Genomic DNA, 22,225 nt, shown 5'->3' on the forward strand with positions numbered 1-22,225 from the left:
TTCTTCCCTGGAATCCCAGCACTCAAGAAGCAGAAGATTCCAGGCTCAAAGCCAGCTTGGTCTATGTAGCAAGCTGCAGGCAAGGCTGGACACCTTAGCCAGACCCTGTCTCAAAACAGACCGAAGTCAAAAGCCATTGTGTTCATTTCTTTCCGCTTGCTGGGATAAAATACCTTACAAGAACAATCCAAGGGAGAAAAGGCGTATTCTGGCTTCAGGTTCAAAAGGAAGGCGTGGTGGCAGGAGCAGGAGGCAGGCAAATACACTGCGAATGGGAACTGCTCAGCTCCCTCTCTGCCTCTGTGCAGTCCAAGATCTCAGCTAGGGAATGGTGCTACCCATGGAGGGCAGGTCTTCCCACTTCACTTTGCACAAGATAATCCTCCATCATGTCCGGGGCCATCTCCCGGGTGATTCTGGATTCTATTAAGTTGACAACAGTGACCATCACAGGGATTAGTTAAATTAAAAATGGCAGTAAGTCTCGAGCTGTTTACCTTTGGTGGGGAGAGGTGGGAGAGCAGCAGATTGCAGTGGCCGTGTTTATGTTGGGTGGTAGGTGCAACAGTGTTCTTTTTTTTAAATCTTTTTTTTTTAATTTTTAAAACAAGTTGTGAACATCCCCTTGTGTGTGGAATGTTTTATGTTAGAAATGCAATACCTTGGAGATCAGCTAAGAGTTGCTGTTGGCCTGGGATCACTGGAGTTGATACAGGTCTGGTTCTTTTCACATACTGAATGCTACATTCAGGACTGGTAGGATGGCTCCCCTGATCCCCAGAGCCCTGGCTATTTCCACCTGCTTGCCCCACTTCACTGGTTCACACCTTTCCTCTTCAGGGTTGTCGAGGACGGGTGATTTGGGGGGAAAGGCCAAATATTTTCTTCATGTAGTAGCTATTTTCACATTGACATGATCAGAAACCAAGAAGTAACTTAAGGGGCTGGAGAGGTAGCTTGTGAGTTAAGAATGCTTCCTGCTCTTCTGGAGGACCCGAGTTCTGGAAGACCTGAGTTCTGGCAAGAAGTAACTGAAGGGGTTGAAGAGGTGGATCATGGGTTAAGAATGCCTCCTTTCAGAGGACCTGGATTCTGTTCCTAGCACCCACACAGCTGATTCACAACCACTTGTAAGTCCAGATCAAGGGAATCCAATGCCTTCTAGCCTCCTAGGGTTACCTACACAGGTGTTCACAGATACACACATATATAAATCACAACAAGACATCTTTTAAACGTTTTTAAAAACAAGTAACTTGAGGGAGGATTTCTTCTTGCTTAGGGTTCAGGGGATACAAGTGTGTCATAGCTGGTATTTCATGGTGGCAGAATGACTCACGGCTTGTGCGGCAAGTGCCTCTACCCACTGAGCCATCTCACTAGCCCACTTGATCCACTCTTATACAGTCCAGAATCCCCCAAGTGGGCACCTCAATGAATGCAGTCAAGAGCCACCCCCATACCACCACCACAGCCATGGTCAGAGGGGAGTCTGGATTGTGTAAAGTAGACAAAACTAATAGTCATAGCAACTTAAGGAAGAAATTGGGCTCAGAAATTGCAGGGACAGTCCTTCATGGCAGGGAAGGCATGTCAGTGAAAGAGGACCTAATTGTGGCAGTGGGAATATGAGGCAGCAGGTCACATTTTATTCAGTCAGGAAGCAGAGAGATGAGTGCTGGTCCTTGGCTTGCTCTCCCCTCCTCCTCCTCCTCCTCCTCCTCCTCCTCCTCCTCCTCCTTCTTCTTCTCTCTCTCCCTCCCTCTCTCTCTCTCTCTCTCTCTCTCTCTCTCTCTCTCTCTCTCTCTCACCAGGCCAGGAGTAGTGTTTCCCTTATTCAAGGTAGGCTCTTCCCTCCTCAGTTAAACATCTTAGGAATCTCCTTCACAGACTCAGAAGTGTGTCTCCTAGGTGGCTCCAAATCCATTTGGCCACAAAGCTTAACCATCACTGTCTCCACTCTGGTGTCCCCTCCTTCTATGGAGCGTATCCCAGCAAGAGCACCCTCATCCCTCATCATTTGGAACTTACACGTGGCTAGCCTGTCTGCAGTAGACACAGAAAAATGGTGTCCCCAGTGGCACAGGGGTTATGTTGTTAGGGAGAGGAAGGAAAGAATGCTGAAAAGCCATGACATCGTCTCTGTGTCACAGCACACAAGTTTGAAGTCCAAGAGCATCTTAAATACAGCATTCCAAAGGGCCCAGCATCTTCCAGGCCTGTAGGCCATATCAGTTCCCCCTTATTCTCTGAAGATTCAGCTTTCTGTTTTTGAAAGGCTCATGTAGGGACTGTGGAGGGGGATGAGTGTATAAAGTGTTTGCTGTGCAGACCCCCAGCACCCATGTAAAAGCCATGTGTTGGCAACATGTGTCTAGAACTCCAGCATTCAGGAGGATCCTTGGGCTCACTGGCTAGCAGTCTAGCTGGATTAGTGAGCCCTGGGTTTAATGAGAAACCATGTTTCAAAAATAAAGAGAGCAACTGGGGAAGATACTGATACTGACCTCTGTCCTTCACACACACACACACACACACACACACACACACACACACACACGAGTACATACACAGGCTCATGTGTTTTCTTGTGGTAATTATCACTTAGATAATTTCTGTTTGAGTGAACCTAGTGTGAACTAATGAGCATTTATTGCTCTGTATGTGACATAGCACATGTGGAGGTTAGAGAACAACTCTAGCCAACTCTCTCCTTCCACTCTGTGGGCTCAGGGAATTGAACTCACATCGTCAGGCTTGGTAGCAGGTCCCCTTACTTACTGACCCATCTCACCAGCCCATCCAATGTATTTATAACTAAAGAAATATCTTTTGCCATATGACTGACCAGGATTTTGGAATGACATCATCTTCACAGGTCTCACTTATATTCAGGTGTTGGGTCATTGGGTCACCATAATCCAACCCTGGACCCTAGTGATCCAGACCTGTGTTTTACATGCTTGTGCATTCACCTTACCTCAGAGGTCATCCAGAGTCATCAGTTTATGACCCAAATCTAATCATCTTAATAAATTAAACAAGGTATGGCTGAGGACAGTGGGTAAAATCCATAAAGTGCAATTCTTTGTTTATTGAGACAGGGTCTCTATAGCCCTGGATGCCCTGGATCTTATTATGTAGACTAGGCTGGCCTTGAACTCACACAGATCCTCCTGTCTCTGCCTCCTGAGTGCTGGCATTAAAGGTGTATGCCTCCATGTTCGTCCCTTAAAGTGTAATTCTTAGGGAGCAATTATTTTAAAGATTTTTACATGCGTGCATGCGTGTGTGCATTTGTGTGTGTGTGTGTGTGTGTGTGTGTGTGTGTGTATATACGTACATGAGTGCAGTTGCCTGAGGGGGCCAGAAGAGGGCATCGGAACCCCTGGAATTACTAGTCATGACTGTGGAACCTGGGTCCTTCAGAAGAGCAGCAAATTCTCCAGTCCCTTTGGCACAGTTTTTACCCCAAACTGCCTGCCCAACACCCCCAGCCTGCAGTGACAGAAGACAGGCACAAGTGACAGGGTCAGCAAGGGGCAGCTGAGAGGTGGAACAGGGTCACTGGTCCCAAGTGATTTTCAAATCTAGCTAGATAAACTCCAAACTCCAGCCGTGGTTCTTGGGTGAAGTTTCCAGGCCTGGGGATAACCTCTTGACGCCCCTCTCCCCCACTCCTAATGCCACCTGCTGGGTCCTCTGGTCTGTTCTGGGACACCTGTCCTTTTTGGTGACAACGTGTTTGTCAACCAGTGTCCCCTCAGGTTCTGTTCCTTGCGTACCCTCGGTCCTGTTCGGTCCTGGCTGTCTCTACCCATAGAATCTTCCTGTCAAGAGCCTGTGGGCTGCAAGGGATTTCCTGGGAATTCACTGCACTGCACTAAAGCCACGCCCACAGACATTTCTGAGTCCATTCCTTCTGTTTTTAGCCTCTGCAATCAGACAGTGCTCTTAAGTTTTCTTGAGGTCTTCTGGCCTGAGAAAATCTGTGGGAAATCCCTTCATCCCTTGAAAGAGTCTCCTGTGAGGTTGAGTACTCTGAAGTGTGAGGACTTTATTTTTTTTAAGATTTATTTGTTCTTATTTTATATATATTGATGTTTTGCCTGCATGTATGTGCACTACAGGAGTGCCTGGTGCCCACTGAAGTCAGAGGAAGGTGTCAGATCCCCTAGAGCTGGAGTAACAGGCAGTTGGGAGCCACCTGCTGTGGGTGCTGAGAACTGAATCCAGCCAGGTTCTCTCCAAGAGCAGCCAGGGCTCTTGACTGTGGAGCTGTGTCTCCAGCCCAGGCTGGAGAGTGGTGAAATGGTTTCTTGTTTCTTCGTGTTGGATGGAGGTGGAACCCAGGGCCTTGTGCCTGCTCCAGCACCAAGCTGCACCCCCACCAATGCATTTGGCCTTGTCTCTTCCTCCAGTTTCAGTACAGGAATGTCCTGTCCACACCCTCACTGGGCTTTGCCTCCAGGCCACATCTGGGGCAGTCATCTTCTCATTTTGTCTTCTGGGTGAGGTGTTCTAGCACTTTCCAAGTCATCCTGTCCTGGCTGTTTTCTTAATTCCCAGAACTGTCAATTTCTTTTTCTTTCTTTTCTCTTCTTTTCTTTTGTTCATTCATTCGTTTGTTTTCTTTTTTGAGACAGGACTTCTCTCTGTAACCATGGCTGTTCTAGAACTCACACTGTAGACCGGGCTGGCCTCGAACTCAGAGATTAGCCCACCTTTGCCTCCTGAGTGCTGGGATTAAAGGCGTGCATCACCACCACCTGGCATCACTCTTTTCCCCCACTGTAAGCAGCAGGCAGAAACCAGATGACACCTTGCACACTAGAAAGTTCCTGGGCTGTACACTTGGGTCACCACTAACAAATTCCACTTTACACACATGGGCTCTCTTCCCTTCCCCCTTTCCTCCCTCCTCTTCTATGCCTTCCTCCTCCCCTCCCCTCTGCTCCTCTTCCCTTCCCTCCCCTTCTCTTCTCGACCCTTTCCTTTCCCTTGTTTTCCTCTTTCCTGTTCTCCCCTCCTTCCTCTTTCCTTTCCTCCCTCCTTCCTCTTCCTCTTTCCTTTCCTCCCCTCCCTCTTCCTCTTTCCTTTCCTCCCCTCCTTCCTCTTCCTCTTTCCTTTCCTCCCTCCTTCCTCTTCCTCTTTCCTGTCCTCCCTCCTTCCTCTTCCTCTTTCCTTTCCTCCCCTCCTTCCTCTTCCTCTTTCCTGTCCTCCTTCTTTCTCTTTCCTGTCCTCCCTCCTTCCTCTTTCCTGTCCTCCCTCCTTCCTCTTCCTCTTTCCTTTCTTCCCTCCTTCCTCTTCCTCTTTCCTGTCCTCCCTCCTTCCTCTTCCTCTTTCCTTTCCTCCCTCCTTCCTCTTCCCTGTCCTCCCTCCTTCCTCTTCCTCTTTCCTTTCCTCCCTCCTTCCTCTTCCTCTTTCCTGTCCTTCCTCTTCCTCTTTCCTGTCCTTCCTCTTCCTCTCTCCTGTCCTCCCTCCTTCTTCTTCCTCTTTACTGTCCTCCCTCCTTCCTCTTCCTCTTTCCTGTGCTCCCCTCCTTCCTTTTCCATTTCCTCCCTCCTTCTGCTCCTCTTCCCTTCTTTCCCCTTCTTCCGTTCTCTCCTCTTCTCATCCTTCCCTTTTCTTAGCCCCTCTCCTTCCTTCCCTTCCCCTGCCTCCTCTCCTCCCCTGCCCCTTCTCATTTCCTCCTCTGTATCCCTTTCTCTTCCTTTGTGCTGGGGATTAAACCTAGAGCCTCGAACATTCTCTCTGCCACAAGCCCTCAGGACTCAGCTCCATGAGCCCCAGCCTGGACATGTGAGGGACCGCTTCCTCCAGTTTCCAGTTGCACCCCCTCACCCCGCACCCCCAGCCTTTACTGGCAGTCCCATTGGTCTCCATTTCCGAGGTCTGCTTGCTTCTCCTGTTCTCAGAGCTACCAGCAACAACCTCTTCACTGTCCCATCTCCAGTGACTGCCTGCGAGGCAGGCCAGGCCTTTTCTTTTCATTCCTCAGGCTTCTCACGTCTGCCCGACTTTCAGCACCCCTGCATGTGGGGTACTTGTTACAGCTGCACGTGGTTTCGGCATACTAACTAACATGCCTGTGATTGTTCTTGATGGCAAAAATACCAGCTTGAGACTATATGCTCTTCTCTTGGTGGAGTCTGGGCACAGTCATCCCTGTTCCACCCAAGTCACACAGGGCCAGGTCAAGTACAGGTGTTGATGGGGTCCTTGCCTTCCTGCTGGTTGGAGGCCTCTGTCCATCTCTAGTCATGGACTGAAAACTGTCTTTCTGCATCCTCTCTCTTTCCACCCTTCCCTCCCCTTCTGAATGGATCTCCCCGATTTCTCTCCTGCGACCAGCTAAAGATCAGATCAGAAGGAACACATGTGGCGAGGACCAGACCCCTGGTCCACATTTGAAGATCTGTCAGTAGGTGAGATAAGTTAAGATTTATTAGCAAAGCCTCCTCTCCTGAGCTCCATGACTCAGGAGTGACCTCGGCAGAGATGTGGACCCTCTCAGGATACTGCTGAGTGCCCCCTCTCTCTCTCCCTCCCTCCCCCCCCACACACCCCACATGACACATGTGACTCTTTTTTCGTTGTTATTGTTCACAGCCAACTGGGGCTGCATAGTGAGCCCTAAACCAGTCTGAGTTACAGAGTAAGGGGGTGAGAATAAAAAGAAATCTACTGAATCTAAACAAGGGTTTCCACATGGGTTTTACTCTGTGTTAGATAGTTCTGATCCTACACAGACTGGTGTGTAAAAGTCAAATTTGGAGTCCAAGGATGTGTGTGTGTGTGTGTGTGTGTGTGTGTGTGTGTGTGTGTGGTGTGTGTTAATTACCTGGGATGACTCTCCCAGGACTTGCAGTTGCTCTGCCACTGAACACATGCTAGCCTTTAACTCACAGGTGCTTAGCTAGTGAGCCACGCCCACATCACCCCTCACTGGGAGATTCCAGGCAGGAGCTCCACCACTGAGATCCTAGGTAGCGTCCCGGATGCCATCCTCTGTATCCTAAGGCTGATGGAAGTGTGGGATTTCTGTGTTCCCCTGATCACTTGAGCTTTCTCCCAGTCTATAGGTACAGGTTCTGGGAATGAGCGATCAGAATCTCTGCTTGCCTTCCCATATCCACACATGACTGCTGTGTTCAGATCGGTCTCGGGAACACCAGATGAGCTGGTGAATCACAACCACTGCCAAGCTCATGGTAAACATGGAATGCTTCCCAGTTTCAGAGGCGGGAGAGTATACCTGGGAACCAGAGTAGATGCTGCCAGCGAGAACTCACGATTCCTTTCAGTATGTCGAAAGGTGTATTGTGTCAGAGCCCACCTCTCCAGTCAGAGGTGTAGAGTTAAAGGAGTGTTTTCTCATTGCCTCTCAAGACAAAGTGAAAACAGAATCCCGGCTCCTTGCCAACCCTCCCTTCTTCCCAGTCTGCTCTCCCCAGAGGCCATGACATTCAGCTGTGAGCTAGTTGTGTGTGTGTGTGTGTGTGTGTGTGTGTGTGTGTGTGTGTGTGTGTGTTTGGGTAGTGCATGTTTGTGTGTACACGTGGAGGTCAGAGGACAGCCTCTGGTGTTGTTCCTCGGGTGCCCTCTGCCTTTTTGTTGGTTTGTTTTGAGACAAGGTCTCTCCCTGCCTGCACCTTACCAGCTGCGCTGGCTGGCCAGTGAGCCTGGAGGATCGGCCTGTCTCAGCCTTCCCACTGTAGGGATTTCATGCATGCACTTTCTGGGCCAGCACTTTCTATTTGAGTTCTGGAAATTGAACTCAGCTCCTGTTCCTGCAAGGCAAGCCCTTTGCTGCCTGAGCTGTGTCCTCAGCCCCAAGTATAGTCCTGCCATTTCTTGAGTTTGAACACTTCAGACATTATCTAGTGACATGAGCCATTTGTACCACCTCATCCAGTCACTTTCTCCTGTTCAGTGTGGTCAAGGGTTTTGACCCCACAGGTTGATGCTCTGGATGCTCAGGATACAGCGTCAGAAGTCCAGACACTTCCTTTACTTCCACAGGCTGGAGAGGGCAACATCAGCTGGTCTTACGGTTCCTGAACTGGCCTTGGGTGCTGGGACCTCAGTCCTCGGCAAGGCTCATTTTCCAGCTTTGACACCTAGAGTGTCAGAGACCCTTGGGCCTTTGTCTTGGTGTCTTCTAGGAACTCTACAGTTACCAAGGCCTGTTGTTTCTCAGGTACCACCACGCCTGGCCTTTTTTTTTGCATGGATTTGGGGATGGAGTTCAGGGATCAAACCCTGGTCTTCATGCTTGCACAGCAGACCTATTGACTGATCTGTCTTCACAGCCCAGAAACCCATTTTTTATGGACATTTCATACACATTGAACTGCACAATATGTGATTATTTTTTTGCATCTGGCTCTTTTTACTCGGTTAACAAATATGTAATATACGTGTGTGTGTGTGTGTGTGTGTGTGTGTAATTACATTTATTTATTTGTGTTATGTGTGTGCTACAGAGTGCATGTGGAGGTCAGAGGACAACTTTTAGGAGTCTGTTCTCTCCTTCTACTAGTCTGGTCCTGGGGAACAAATTTAGGTCCTCAGGCTTTGCATTCCCTAGGCAGTAAGTCCTGAGCTGTCTGTATTAAGAGTAGAGGAATTGCCTGGTGATGGAGGCAGTGGCGGCGGCGGTGGCGGTGCACACCTTTAATCCCAGCACTTGGGAGGCAGAGGCAGGTGATCTCTTGAGTTTGAGGCCAGCCTATGTTTCAGGATATTTGAACAGACTTTGTAAAGATGTATCTCTGTTTTACTTTACCTGCCTAAGGCACCTGATAGGTTTAATAAAGAACTGAATGGCCAATAGCTAGGCAGGAGAGGTTAGGTGGGACTTCCAGGCAGAGAGAGGAACTCGGGATGAATCTAGATGTGCACGGAGACACCAGTGAGACACAGAAGGAGCTGGACATACAGAATTAAGGAGAGGTAAAAAGCCACTTGGCAGAACGTAGATGAATAGAAACAGGTTTATTTAAGTTACAAGAACTTGTTAGGAACAAGCCGAAGCTAAAGGCCAGACTTTCATAATTAATAATAAGTCTCCGTGTCATTATTTGGGAACTGGCAGTCCCAAAAGAAAGTCTGACAAGAAGACTGGTCTAAAGAGTGAGTTCCAGCCGGGCGGTGGTAGTGCATGCCTTTAATCCCAGCACTCGGGAGACAGAGGCAGGCGGATCTTTGTGAGTTCGAGGCCAGCCTGGTCTACTGAGCAAGATCCAGGAAAGGCACAAAGCTACACAGAGAAACCCTGTCTCAACCCCCCCCCCACAAAAAAAAGAGTGAGTTCCAGAACAGCCAGAGCTACATAGTGAGATCCTGTTTTTGGGGAAAAAAAAATTTCTAGTGCATTCGTTACCTAGAGAAAGGTTGACTGTGTATTAAGGAGGTTCTTACCACTGTTCTTAAGTAGTTTTTTAAAAAAGAAAAGAAAAAGAAAGGTGTTAGTGGTTTTGCTTTGAGACAGTCTCACTCCCATGCTGACCCTGAACTCCCTACGTAGCTGAGGATGACCTTGAACTTCTGACCCCCCCTGCTTCTATCTCCTCAGTGCTGAAACTACAGATGTAGAATGTAGATCACCACACCCAGTATATGAAGTGCTAGGGATGGAACCGAGAGTTTCCTGCATGCTAGGCAAGTGCTGTACCAATGAATCCACCTCCCCCACACAGTTCATTCCCCCCTTTTTGAGACAAAGTCTTATGAAGATGAGTCTGGCCTTAAACTCATAGACACCCATCTGCCTTTGCCTCCTCCCACCAAGTTATGGGATTAAAGGTGTGTATCACCACACCTGGTTTTTCACACACACACACCCCTTTTTTTTTTTTAGAAAAGACAAGAGTCTTGCTATGTATCCCAGGCTGACCTTGAACTCACAGTCTCCAGCCTTAGCCTGAGTGCCAGGTTACAGACATACATCACCACTTGTAACTGGAAAGCAGATTAATGTGCATTCTGAATGATTTTTGCATTGCCGTGGCTTACTCTGGTGACAGAGCTCCATGATTTTGCTGACTTAGAGAAGGGTGCTCCAGCTACAGGGAGACTCTTCCTGATTTTGCTGACTTAGAGAAGGGTGCTCCAGCGACAGGGAGACTCTTCGCAGCTGTGGCTTACTGAAGTGGGTCCCCGGCTGGTACAAGCCATCCCTTTAAAAATAGGCTGGCTGTTCCCCTCACAGTGGAAAAGCCCCAGCACAGGAACACTGGTTGCCTTATCTGAGTTCAGGGTCTTGGGCAGGGTACACTGAAGGACTTCCGGGTTGTACTGTTTCAGACCATGGAGCCAGGGAAGGATGAACAAACAGGCCCGGGACAGACCCACAGAATGACGTGATAAGGGAAGCAAGGGCGTTCAGGAAGAGCGGGTTGTGCTTTCCAGGCTCTCTGAAGCCAGAGCTGGTCCAGATGCGGGCAGCTCTTGTTAGTGGTGACCCACCCCTCCTCCACACATCTCTACCAAGAGAGAGTATTAGCCAGCACCTTCTGTGGAAGGGGAGGAGGCCAGGCAGCCATAGGAAGGTAGATCCAGAGGAGGGCCTAGGGCTCCTGGAGTCTTTCCTCAGGGGACATTGGAGCCACATTGCTGTCCTAGCTGTACTTGGCACCCTTCTGTTCCATTCGGAGTTCCGGTGTCAAAGGCATTGCTTCCTTCCATTCCCAGCTGCTTGTTCAGGTGTTTCCTCTGGGAGACCTGCAGAGCTGTATGTTAGACACCCTGGACACTTGTGCTCATGGACACACAAGCTTGTGTAACACTGAGTCCTGTTCATTTTTTGCTCCTGAATCTGGGAAGTCATGGATTAGCCAATGCTAGTTTGGGTCTCTAAGCATGTCCTTGTGTGGAAAAACCAAGGTCTCTGAGTACCCTGAAAGGGGAACACACCAAAGACCCCAAGCATGTATCAGGTAGAACAGTGGAAGTGTCTGTGGAGCAGCAGAGGTCTCTGAACTCGAGGGGGGAGGGGGAGGCTTTTTTGTGTGAGACTCGAGTTGATGTGTAAGTCCTGAAGTTCATGGGTCCAGTGGTGCTGTGACCATAGCTCTGTTTCTAAGAATTCAGGGGCTCACAGGTCCCCAGAACTGGTCTCCCTTATCCCATGGTTTGGGCCCTTGCCTTCTGTGGCCTTGTCTTGGGGAGGACAGTAAAGTCCCTCAAAAACGACAGGATTTCAGTCAGCTTTGAGTGTCTCATGTGGGACCTTCCAGGAGCCCTGTGAAACTAAAGAGGAGAGGCCACCTTCAGCTCAGCTGCTTTCTGCAGCGCCAGAACTTCTGGAATGTCCCCAGGGAATTGCTTCCTCTCCCACCACCAAGCCCTGGATTTGAGGAACGTTTTGTGGGGGACATACTTATTTTCTTCTTTCAGATCTGGTCCTGTGGTTGTTCAGTGAGGACAAGCTGAGCTTCTGGCATTCTTTATAGATTGGGGGGGGGGCGGGGGGAGCAAGGCAGGACGGGGCAGGAGGGGGGGCTCCGGTCCCACCTGCTGGGCACCTGTCTCTTGCTGGGCTGGCCAGCTGGGCTCTGCAGCGTGGAGCAGCCTCCTAGCCTGGCACTGCGGCTGGCCAGCCTCCATCCTGCAGCCCCGGCCCCCTGCGGGCTGCAGATGCGCAGGCAGCCTTCTGGCAGGAAGGACAGAGCTCAGAGCTCAGCCACCAGCTCCGGGTAAGGTGTGCATCGGCAGCCATTCCTGGCCCCCTCTCTGGCTTTTGTCTGGTTTTGTTTGTAATGGCTGGAAGAAAGGATGCTGCAGACAGGGACAAAGCTGAGTGGAGGGGACTCGGCGGAGGGCTCAGGGAAGAAAGCGCCAGGGTCAGCTGGAACATTGAACTGGGTCCCCAGGGTTCCATCCATCCTGCTGGGAGCTTTCCCAGCAGTGGTACTTTAGAGAGCGTTTCCGGTATTTGAGAGCATGAGGTTTTTAAAGTGTTTCATGGAGTGTAGTGTTATTTCCCAGCAGTGTGTGCATGTGGATGTCTGCATGTGTACAGAGCTGGGAGCACATACACATGCGATTATGTTTTTGTACCTTCGTGTTGCACATGGGAGTGTGAAGTGCAGGATTTTTGTGCAGTGTGTTTGTGGCTGCATGAATATGTATATTTTATGGTGTTTGTATGTTACATTTGTTTGTGCATGTATGTGTTTGTGTGTGATATATATTTGTGTACATTTTCACATGCACTTCTTTGTGTATGTGTATTTATACATTTGTGTACATATTTGGATGCTCTTGTGCCTAAATATATGTTCATATGTATGCTACTGTGGCCTGTCAGGTCAGAATGGCCTCCGGAAGGTGGCAGCCATGTTGTGGCAGGAGCAGACCAGCAGGTGACTGGCAGCTTGACCACTTCTTCCTTGTAAAGTGACCGACTGGTTCCGTCACTTCTAGCCAGAATATCCTATCCCCAAAGAATCTACCCTGACACACATGAGCTTGGAAGGACAGGATAGCTGTGTCAGGGTCAGGGCTCTGTGGTGACGTGGTGGTCTGGATGAGTAATGCTGTGTTGAGGGATTGTTTTGTAGATTTGGTGATGGGGCCTATGGTACACGTTAAGGTGTGTGATGGTTGCTTCTGAGCCGTGAAGTGTGTAAAGCTGGCCTACCTGCTCTGTGACTGCCTGGTGGGGCAGGCCTTCCTGAGACGTCTTCATCATCAAGGCAGTGCCTAAACTTTCAAAGGACGTGGACATTTTAACAGAACAGTGACAGGTGTCCAAGTGACTCAGTGAGATTCGTGGTCAATCTGAGGAGTGAGTCATGAGATTTCTGACCACTTTTCCTTCGCTCATTCTGTTCCAGGGATAAACGCCCAAGCCCGGAGGCTACAGCGTATCCGTGCCAAGGGAACGCCAGCCCTTGCCTCTGAGGCTGCCCAAAGCTCCCCACCGACCCGCCTGCGCCGTACAGTCAGCGAGACCAGCCTGAGTCCAGCACCCACACTACCTGACGCCTCCCCGAGCCCTGAGGAGCCCAGCCCTGATACTATGCGTTACTCACTGTACCAGCGCCCACACCTGCTGCTGTTGCAGGGTTACAGCCAGCAGCATGTGAGCCACTCCCAGCCCCCAGTACCACTGGCCCTTGCAGCCCCGGGACTTGGAGGTCGGGCCTCACCCCACCTCCAGCAGAGGCAGCTGTGGGACCTCCCCTCTGGCTGGGAGGATGCTGTGGAGGTGGGAGGTGGGGCACAAGGCAGGGGACAGCTAGACAAGGACTGTCACTGAACTCATTCCTCATTGGGTCTTAATGCCAGACCACTTTCCAGCTTCTATCTCAGGTCATTGGGATAGGGGTGTGGGGGTGGGGGGTGAGGGAGGGAGGGAGGGAGGGAGGGAAGGAGGGAGATGACAGTGGGAACTGATCATGACTTGGTAGCTGTGTTGTCCTAGCACCTTCTCCCCCTCACCTCTTCCTCCCTCCTTCCTTCCCTGACCTCGCCCCACCTTTTTTTGAAACTGTCTTCCTATGTTGCCCAGGCTGGTATGAAGCTCACTGTGTCACCCAAGCAGACCTTGAATGTGATCCCTCTGCTTCAGCTGCCTTCCCAAATACAGAGATGATTGACCTATGCCTGCAGACCTAGTCCCAAGGAGCCCGCCCTTGGTGACACCCTCTTGTCACTTACCTTTCCTTTGCCCCTTCCTGCACTGTTCTCTGGGCCCTTCACAGCATCCTGGGTTCCTGGGCTCACTCTCAAGAGCTGCCCCATGCTGAGCTGAGAGCTGAGGAGCAGGGCCTACATGCTTTTGGGGTGACTTGGGGAGTTTGGCATCCCTCAGCTCATGGCTGTCAGACCAAGCACTGCCCTTGTCTCTTGATGGGTCTCTCTTGTGTCTCCTGTCCTCTGGGACAGGCTGGGGTGGCCAGGGAAGGGTTACCAAGGTGACAGGTTACTGGTGACTTCAGGGTGGGTGGCCCAGGATCTAAGGGGTCCTGGGAACAGAACCTAGGAAGGCCCAGCTGCTGTAACAGGGACACTGCTTGTGCTGGTGCCGGCATGATTAGTGGCATCCTGTCCTAAGTCTTCTGTCTGCTCTTTAGGACAGCCTGGTGTACGTGCTCAGCCGGGAACGGCACACAGTGGGCCAGCGCACACCCTCCAGCAAACCCAGCATCAGCCTATCTGCCCCAGACATCCTGCCCCTGCACTGCACAATTCGCCGTCACCAGTCCCCAGAAGGTGGCCAGACAGGGACCAGGCTGGTGCTGGAGCCCATTGCAGGCGCATCGGTTTCAGTCAACTTCTCCGAAGTGGGAAGGAATCCCGTGGTGCTCCAACATGGCGACCTGCTCTCCCTGGGTCTCTACTACCTGCTGCTGTTCAAGGACCCTGGGCAGGCACAGCCACTGCCTGCCTGTGCTGTTGCCCGCCTCGGGGCCGCACCACAAAACTGTAGGATGTGTGGTGCGGTGCTCAGAGCCCGTGGGGTCACTTCCTTGCCTCCTGCTGTGGTCCGGCGGCGGTCACTGCTCCTGGAGTTTGAGCCGGACATGGAGGACAGACTGTTGCAGAGGATCATGACGCTGATTGAGCCTGGCGGCGATGACCACAAGCTGACACCTGCCTTCCTCCTCTGCCTCTGCATCCAGCACTCTGCCACTCGCTTCCAACCTGGTACCTTCAGGCATCTCCTGCTCAAGATCTCCAAGAGGGTCCGAGACATCGTCTGGGTGCGTGGGGTGACTGTCCGTGTCTTGACCGTGTTACTAGATACTGGGCTTTGAAGGCCTGCCCCATAGTGATGTCAGGCTGGGGGTAGGGCTGGCCTCTCCACCTGCATCTCCCTACTCAGTAGGCCATCAGACCGGGCATTGTGAGCTTCAGTGTGACATTTTCCTTCAGAGTGAGTCTGAGCCCTGCCAGACCACTGTCCACAGGCTTAGTGTCCTGTGATTTCTACCAGGTCAGTTTGGTGGTGAGAACACATTCCCTCCAGGTCAGGGCCTCCCAACCTGGGCCAGTAGACAGGGGTGGGTGGGGATGGGGGTGCAGAATTCCTCACTGGAGCCAGTCCCATATATCTCCTGGGATATTTAGCCTGGCCATGGCCTCTCCCGCTACAGCCCGTCCCTCCCTGGGCGCACACAAAGGACTCTTCCATCAAAAGCCCAGCAGTGCCACCTGTTGGGCTGGGCAAGCACTGGCGCAGGCTGCTTGGTGTGGCCCACGGTCTCAGGCTTTGCTCTCTCCTGCCTGCCCTGGAGTGCCCTGACTCCTAGGGACCAAAGGGGTCTCTGTGGTCAGGGTTGTTGGAGGCTCTCAAGAGTCTTAACTTTGCCCATCCAGAAGCATCTCTTTAATCTCAGGATTCAGAGTCAGAGAGGCATGGATGCCAGGGCTCAGTCAGTCTAGTTAAAACAGCTCTAGCCTCAGTGAGAGGCCCTGTTTCTAAGTAAATAAGGTAGAGAGTGATGGAGGAATGCGCGCGCACATACACACACACACACGCACACGCACACGCACACACACACACACACACACACACACACACACACACACACACACTGGAACATAACAGGAAGCATGGCAAGACAGCTCATTTTGTTTGTAGAGTGTTTGCCCCATCCTCCTAGTGTTTAGAGGGCCGGTTGTTGGGCAAAATAGAGACAGTGCTGTTTGCGTCTCAGGAGGGGTGTGGGTCGGACGCAGGAATGGGCAGAGGCCAGAACTGGTGGGAAGAGCATAGCTGAGCGAGAATGGCAGAGTCCCAGTGTTCAGTCGCCTCAGTGTGTGTGTCGTGGGGATGGAGTGATGTGTATTGAGGAGTGGGTTCTCTTTCTGCACGCGGTGTGTGTGTGTGTGTGTGTGTGTGTGTGTGTGTGTGTGTGTGTGTGTGTTCCATGGTGCACATGTGGAAGTCATAGGACAAGCTATAAAATCAGTTCTTTTCTACCTTTTCATTAAAATATGTTGAGAAAAAATAAGTTTATGAAACCACTAAATAGGGGTTTAATTTTCGCTGTGAGAGGAATCCCTCTCACGGAAGATGGAACGTGTAGGACTTGATGTGATACAGTTTTTAGCAAGAGGGGCCCTTAGGGTTGGAGAAATGACTCAGCACTTAGGAGCGCATGCTGCTCTTGCAGAGGACCCACATCAGACAGCTGCCAAGGGCGCTCTCCACATGTGGTGCACATACATACAGATAAGCGCACACACACACACACACACAAGTTAAAAATAAAGATCAAAAAAAGAAATAGTTCCAGGCATAGTGGCGCACGCCTTTAATCCCAGCATTTGGGAGGCAGATGCAGATGGATCTCTGTGAGTTCAAGGCCAGCCTCATCTACATGTACATAGCCAGGGCTACATAGAGAGACCTGGTCTGGGGGAGGGAGAGAGAGGAGATATTATTGTTAGCTTATTTGTCTGAGACAGTCTCCCAGCCCTGGCTGGCCTTGATTTCTCCCTTCTGCCCCATCTCCCAGATGGAGTGCTGGATTTGCAGGTGTGTGCTTCTCTGCCCGCTCCTACCTCTGATAATTCTTCAGTGCTGGGAGAGCTGAAGTCATAATCTGCCCCAGCCTCTATCATCCTTGCCAGATTTAAGGGTTCTGTAGAGAAGTCTCCACCATCAGGATTGACTACCATAGCTCAGAAAAGTGGTTCAGGGCATGGCGGTGGTGGCGCACGCCTTTAATCTCATCACTTAGCTCGGTGAGTTCGAGGCCCGCCTCGGCTACAGAGTGAGTTCCAGGACAAAAAGAAGAGAAAAGTGGTTCAGACAGTCCTTTCAATGTTCAATAAACCCGGAAGACACTGCCGGGTGTAGTGGCTGTCCACATCTCTCGAGGCAGCCCTTAACACCTGTGGTTGCCGCAGTCAGGAGTGCCACCTCAGTGGGGCGCGTGCAGCCCGCCTTAGCTCCAAGATCCCAGCAGCAACCCTCTTCCTGCCTCACCTTTATGTGGATTCTGGGGACAGAACCTAGAGACTGGGTGGCAGCGGGTGTCCCACTGAACCAGCCTCCAGGCCCGGAATGGTGTGTATGTGAATGTATCCCTGTGCTATCCTGTTTTTCTCACGTTTGATTTTGTCTTACTTTTTTCCTTTATAGGAGAAAACCAAAGAGCTAGCGGAAAAGCAGGCGCAACTGTAAGTGTGACCTAGTTATTGTCCCTCCCTTGCAACATGGAGCTCCCTGCAGGCTCCTGGGGCTTGGCTCCAGATTCCAGCCACTGCCCTTCCATTCCTCTTGCCTAACCGCCCTGGGGGCCTGTGTGGAAAATTTCCTTGGTAGGCCTGGTGGTGCAGGCACATGACATCTGTACTGTTTAGGAACTGAGGCAGGAGGATTGTAAGTTCAAGGCTTTCCTGGGCTACACAGTGAACACAAGCCCAGCCTGGGCAGCTGAGACACTGTCTTAAATTACAAAGTAAAAACAGGGCTGGGGACATAGCTCAGTGATAGAGCTCCTGCCTAGAATCTCCTATTGAGGGCTGGGAGTGTAGCTAAGTGGTAGAGCTCCTGCCTGGGATCCTGGGATGGGCTGAAGGAGTGGTTTGGAATAGAGAATTTGCCTAGCACTGGAAGTACTAAAACTCCACAAAAGGTGTACCTGCTGCTCAGCAGTAGAACAGTTGTCTAGCGTGTGCAACACACACACGCACACTAAATTCCCCAGAGCACCTCTTCACTCAGAGAGGAAAGATCTTTTCTGAGTCTTCCTACAACTCTCTGCCCCGGGTAAAGCACCCTAGCCCAGCTCCTGTGGAAAGCACTGTCGTACACTTGCATCACTGGTGGACTTGGTGAATCATTGGAGATTATCTGTCGTCAGACATGCTGACACTGAGGCCCATAGCACCTGCCCTTCCAGAAGGGAAGCCTTTATGAGATGCCCTCTCTGGGTAGCTTGTCAGGGCAGCAGTGGCATGTCTGTACAGTGTATACAAAAAGTTCACTGATCAGAAAAGTTCAAGGTCATCCATTGTTCATAGAGAATTTGAGACCCTGCATTTAAAAGAAAAAGGCCCCAGACAGTACCTGTGACATGTGTGAGCGTTGGCACACATGAGTGTAGCCCCTGAAGCATGGACTGTCATGTAATGCTGAGGCTAAGCTGAAGGTGGTCTCTCAGAATTGAGAACTAGGGAGGAAACTGGCATTGGGAGACCACGGGCTCCACCTGCTGGTAGCATGTTCCTACTTCAGCATCAGCAGCATGCTGTTGCCTGTGGGTGCTTCAGGGCTGTGCAATAGGATCAAAAGACTCAGAAGACATACAGAGGTCAGGACGGAGGGCTGGGGTCCTGCTGTCCTCAATGCCCGCCAGGTGGAGCTGAGCTCAGGCCACCTCCATTCCTGTCACTGTGACACGCCAGAGCCAGGTCAGGACACTGACTGGGAGTCAGGACCCCTGGGGTTTGCAGCTGTGTGAGGAGACCAGGGGCTGCTTCCTGGCCTTTCGGGGTTCTGTGCACACTAGCTAGAGGCAGCATGGCCCCAAAGGGTGATTGACAGCATGGCAGATGTCAGAAGAGTTGCAAAGGTCTTGGTCCTGTTCAGTGGGAATGAAGGGTTTGTCTCAGGACAGCCAGGCTTGAGGGAATTGAGTGGGCGGAGTAGAGATGATGGGAGACTGCTGAGCACTCCTCTGCTGCACCCACAAGTGCAGATCAGACTAGAACCTTCCATCCCAGGGCCTATCTGCCAGGGTGGCTTAAGGTCTTGGCTTGCCTGGGCTGAAAGAAGTGAAGGTGTGGGATGGACTCTGCTTCCCTGCTGACAGGAAGAGATAGGGCCTTCCCTTTAGCATTGCTATTTCTGCTCATTTCCAGAGCTGCCATCCCTAATGCATGCTTTTTCTTTTTAATTCTTTTTTCCTTTTGAAAATAATCAATCACTGCAAGAACACAGAACAGTACAAACACAGCAGTCAATCCCATGAACTCTCATCCAGGCTTAGCCTGGTCACAGGTTGCCAGATTTCCTTCTCTCTTCTGTGTCTGAGAGTTAACGATCCTCAGCTCTGTGGACATGGGGTCTGTTCCCAGCCTTCCTCGCCTGGCAGCCATCTATTCCAAGCCCTTGGTGACACTGTGACAGGAGACCAGACAGAAGCAGCTGTGAGGAGGGCTGGCCCTGCACCTGAGCTGTGGTGAAGCAGCGTCCCAGCAGCAGGAGAGGAGGGACAGCTGCTTACCTTGTGATGACGCCCACAGTCAGGGAGGACCTCCACTGTAGCTGAAGTCTTCTCCGGAATTACATCTACACTCTACCCCATCTCACTGGTCCCAGCCCTTGAATTTTTGAATTAGAATCTCACTGTTCAGCCCAAGCTAGTCTGGAACTTAGTGTCTATCCCAGAACTTAAGAGCTTCCCATCTCTACCTCCTAAGTGCTGGGGTCATAGGTGTGTGCCACTGTGCCTGACTCTTTATCTAGCCTGCTTATGTGTGTTAAGGATTCTTGTCCTTTCTGTGTACGGTTCCAAGTGTCCTTTTAAAAAGACTTTCCTATGTGGTTGGGTTTTAGAAACTCCCCTAGTGGTTTCAATGTTACTCTAAAATATTAACATCTTAGGTAGGGAAATGAGTTAGTTGGCAAAGTGTTGGCCTGAAGCATACGAACTTGAGTTTGAGTTTAATGCACAGAACTCACTAAAACAAACAAACAACAACAACAAGCCATATTTGGTAGCATGCTTATAGTCCCAGCACTGGAGATGGAGAAACAGGTGAACCCCTGGGGCTCACTGGCCAGTCAGCCTTAGGTCAGTAAGATACTCTTTTTCTAAAAGCAAAATGGGCAGTGCTCCCAAGGAACATTACCTGAGGTGGTTGTCTGAACTACACACACACACACACACACACATCTCATAAACACACACATTGCCGGGCAGTGGTGGCGTACACCTTTATTCTCAGCACTCAGGAAGCAGAGCCAGGCAGATCTCTGTGAGTTCGAGGCCAGCCTGATCTACAGCATGAGATCCAGGACAGGCGCTCAAAAAACAAAACAAAATAAAAAACCCAACAACCCCCTCCCACACACACAGATCACACCCCCCCACACACATCATGCTCACATCCCATAAACACACACTACACCCTCCACACCATACTCACACCCCACACATATACCACACACACATATAGACACAGACCACACCACACACACTACACACCCCTACACCAGACTCACATCCCCAACAACATAGAACACACACACACACACACATGGTCACCACACTGCACCCCCCACACTGTACTCACATTGCACACGTAACACACACACAGAGCAGATGGACACATTTTTCTGACCCCAAGTCCAAGAGGTGGGTCACCACACAGCTGCACAAAGTCACCCCAGGACGACATCAGCTGGGGGGAAACAGTCCAGCTGAGGGAGGGGACCAGAAATAATGATTAGGGGAAAAAAACAAACACTGTAAGAAAAAGAACAAAGCTAAGTCAAGATAAACACCGATTAGAAATGCAAATTACAGCACAAAGTGCCTTGGGAAATAATAGGGCTGGGACTGGAGCAAAACAAGTCATAAAGTGAAAGGCAGGAGGCAGGGAGGCCAGGGCAGAGAAAGAAATGTGAATACTTGTGTGGTGGTTGTGGGGTTAGGGGTGTGTGTGGAGTGTGGGAGTGGTGTGGCAGGTAAGAGATGTGTGTGAGAGGTATGTGGGGAGGTGTGGGGGTGGGTTTGTGTGTGTCCTTTTGAGAGATGTGTGGAAAGTATAGGGAGGAGGTGGTGGTGGTGGTGGTGTGTGTATGTTATATGTGTGTGTTGGGGGTTAGTGCGTGAACCTGCAGAGAGGTCAGAGGAGGCCATGTCCTTCTCTAGTACTCTGCCTTATTCCCTTGAGATAGTGTCCTTCACAGAGCCCGGAACTCACTGCTGTGCATAGGCTGCCAGCCAGCCAGAGAGCTCCCAGGATCCTCCTTGCTTAGGGAGGCTGGGTTATTGCTGCCTGGGCTCTCTAGGCGGGGGTACAGGCTGGGTTACTCCACAGTGTGGGGCTGCCCACCCCTTAGTGCCTGGGGAAGTTGAGAAAGGCAATACATTTTGAAAACAAAGTGGAATCGGGCTCTGGACAATCAAATGAATGCTCTTCTGACCATATGCAGCTCTTCCATACTTCAGTATGTAAGCCAATCTGCTGTAGAGAACCAACAAGACTCGATGCTGTGCAAGCTAAGTGTGGTGCTGAGCTTGGAGGCCACAGCAGCTTAGCAGCTAACACAGGAGAGATGGTTGCCAGCTTCCCCCACCCCAACCCCAGGCACAGGACAGAGAGGTCACCATTGTTTGTGGACTAAAGTGAAATTAATGGCAAGAGAGAGCCTGGGACAGCAGGGGAGAGTCTGACAGCCCTGGGATAGCAGGACAAAGGCCAGAAACTCCCTCCTGACTCCTTCACATCAGCCCCATTTAGTGCCCAGATGTTTCCATGGGTGTGACTCTTTCCTCTGGCACCCCAGGCTGTGAAGAACCATCATCAAATGCCAGGCACTTCAGCTCCACAGTCTTCCACTTTGATCTCCAGGCACACAGACTGGCTTAGGGGGCCTCGTGCCTGCTTCTGGGCCTGCATATCTGGATGCCCTGGGGTGGGTGGAAAAGCAGTCCCTCAGGATTCCCCCAGTGAGGGACACTGAAGCCACCAGTGAGAGAGTCTAGGACTTTTTCCTCATATGAGGCTAGCCCAAGTCAGATCTTAGGGTGATTCTTCTAAGAGAGTGCACATAGCTGCGGAGGCACAGACCTAGGAGGAGTGTCCAGCAGATGTGATCAGATCTTGGGGTGATCCTTCTGAGGGCATGTGCATGGCTGCAGAGGCACATACCTAAGTGGGATGGTCCTCAGATGTGGCTGTAGAGGCTCATGGGGAAAATCCACCATCCTAGGCCTTAGGGACCCCAGGGTGGTGCATTGAGGAGGTGAGGAATTGTGCGTGGGCATGGTAGTGCCAGCGTTTGGAAAGCCAAGGCAGAAGTTCATGGGTTCAAGGCCAGCCTGGACTACAATGACAAAATTCTGTCTCAGTAAATAAATAAAATGTGTGCATGTTGACATTTTAGTGAATTGTAAGAGCCCTAAGTGTAGTCCCAAGCTCGCAGGAGCTCCAAGAGTCATGTTAGAACAATAAAAAGTAGATGCAAGTCACACTGAAGGATTGACACCCACACACCTCTTAGGGCTGGTGTGTGAGACCCAGC

The 22,225-nt window shown here is 50.9% G+C and overlaps 1 protein-coding gene across 1 annotated transcript in view; it reads left to right on the top strand.

Annotated features, from left to right (window-relative positions):
• Nucleotides 1-22,225, top strand: part of Radil (Rap associating with DIL domain) — a 59,878-nt gene that overhangs the window by 21,373 nt on the left and 16,280 nt on the right. The window contains exons 3-5 of the mRNA XM_036171858.1: nt 12,846-13,093; nt 14,088-14,717; nt 17,108-17,145. Coding sequence (XP_036027751.1) covers nt 12,846-13,093; nt 14,088-14,717; nt 17,108-17,145 — 916 coding nt within the window. The remainder of the gene's footprint in view (nt 1-12,845; nt 13,094-14,087; nt 14,718-17,107; nt 17,146-22,225) is intronic.

Source organism: Onychomys torridus, chromosome 22 (assembly GCF_903995425.1).
Source record: "Onychomys torridus chromosome 22, mOncTor1.1, whole genome shotgun sequence".
Classification (NCBI taxonomy): Eukaryota; Metazoa; Chordata; class Mammalia; order Rodentia; family Cricetidae; genus Onychomys; species Onychomys torridus.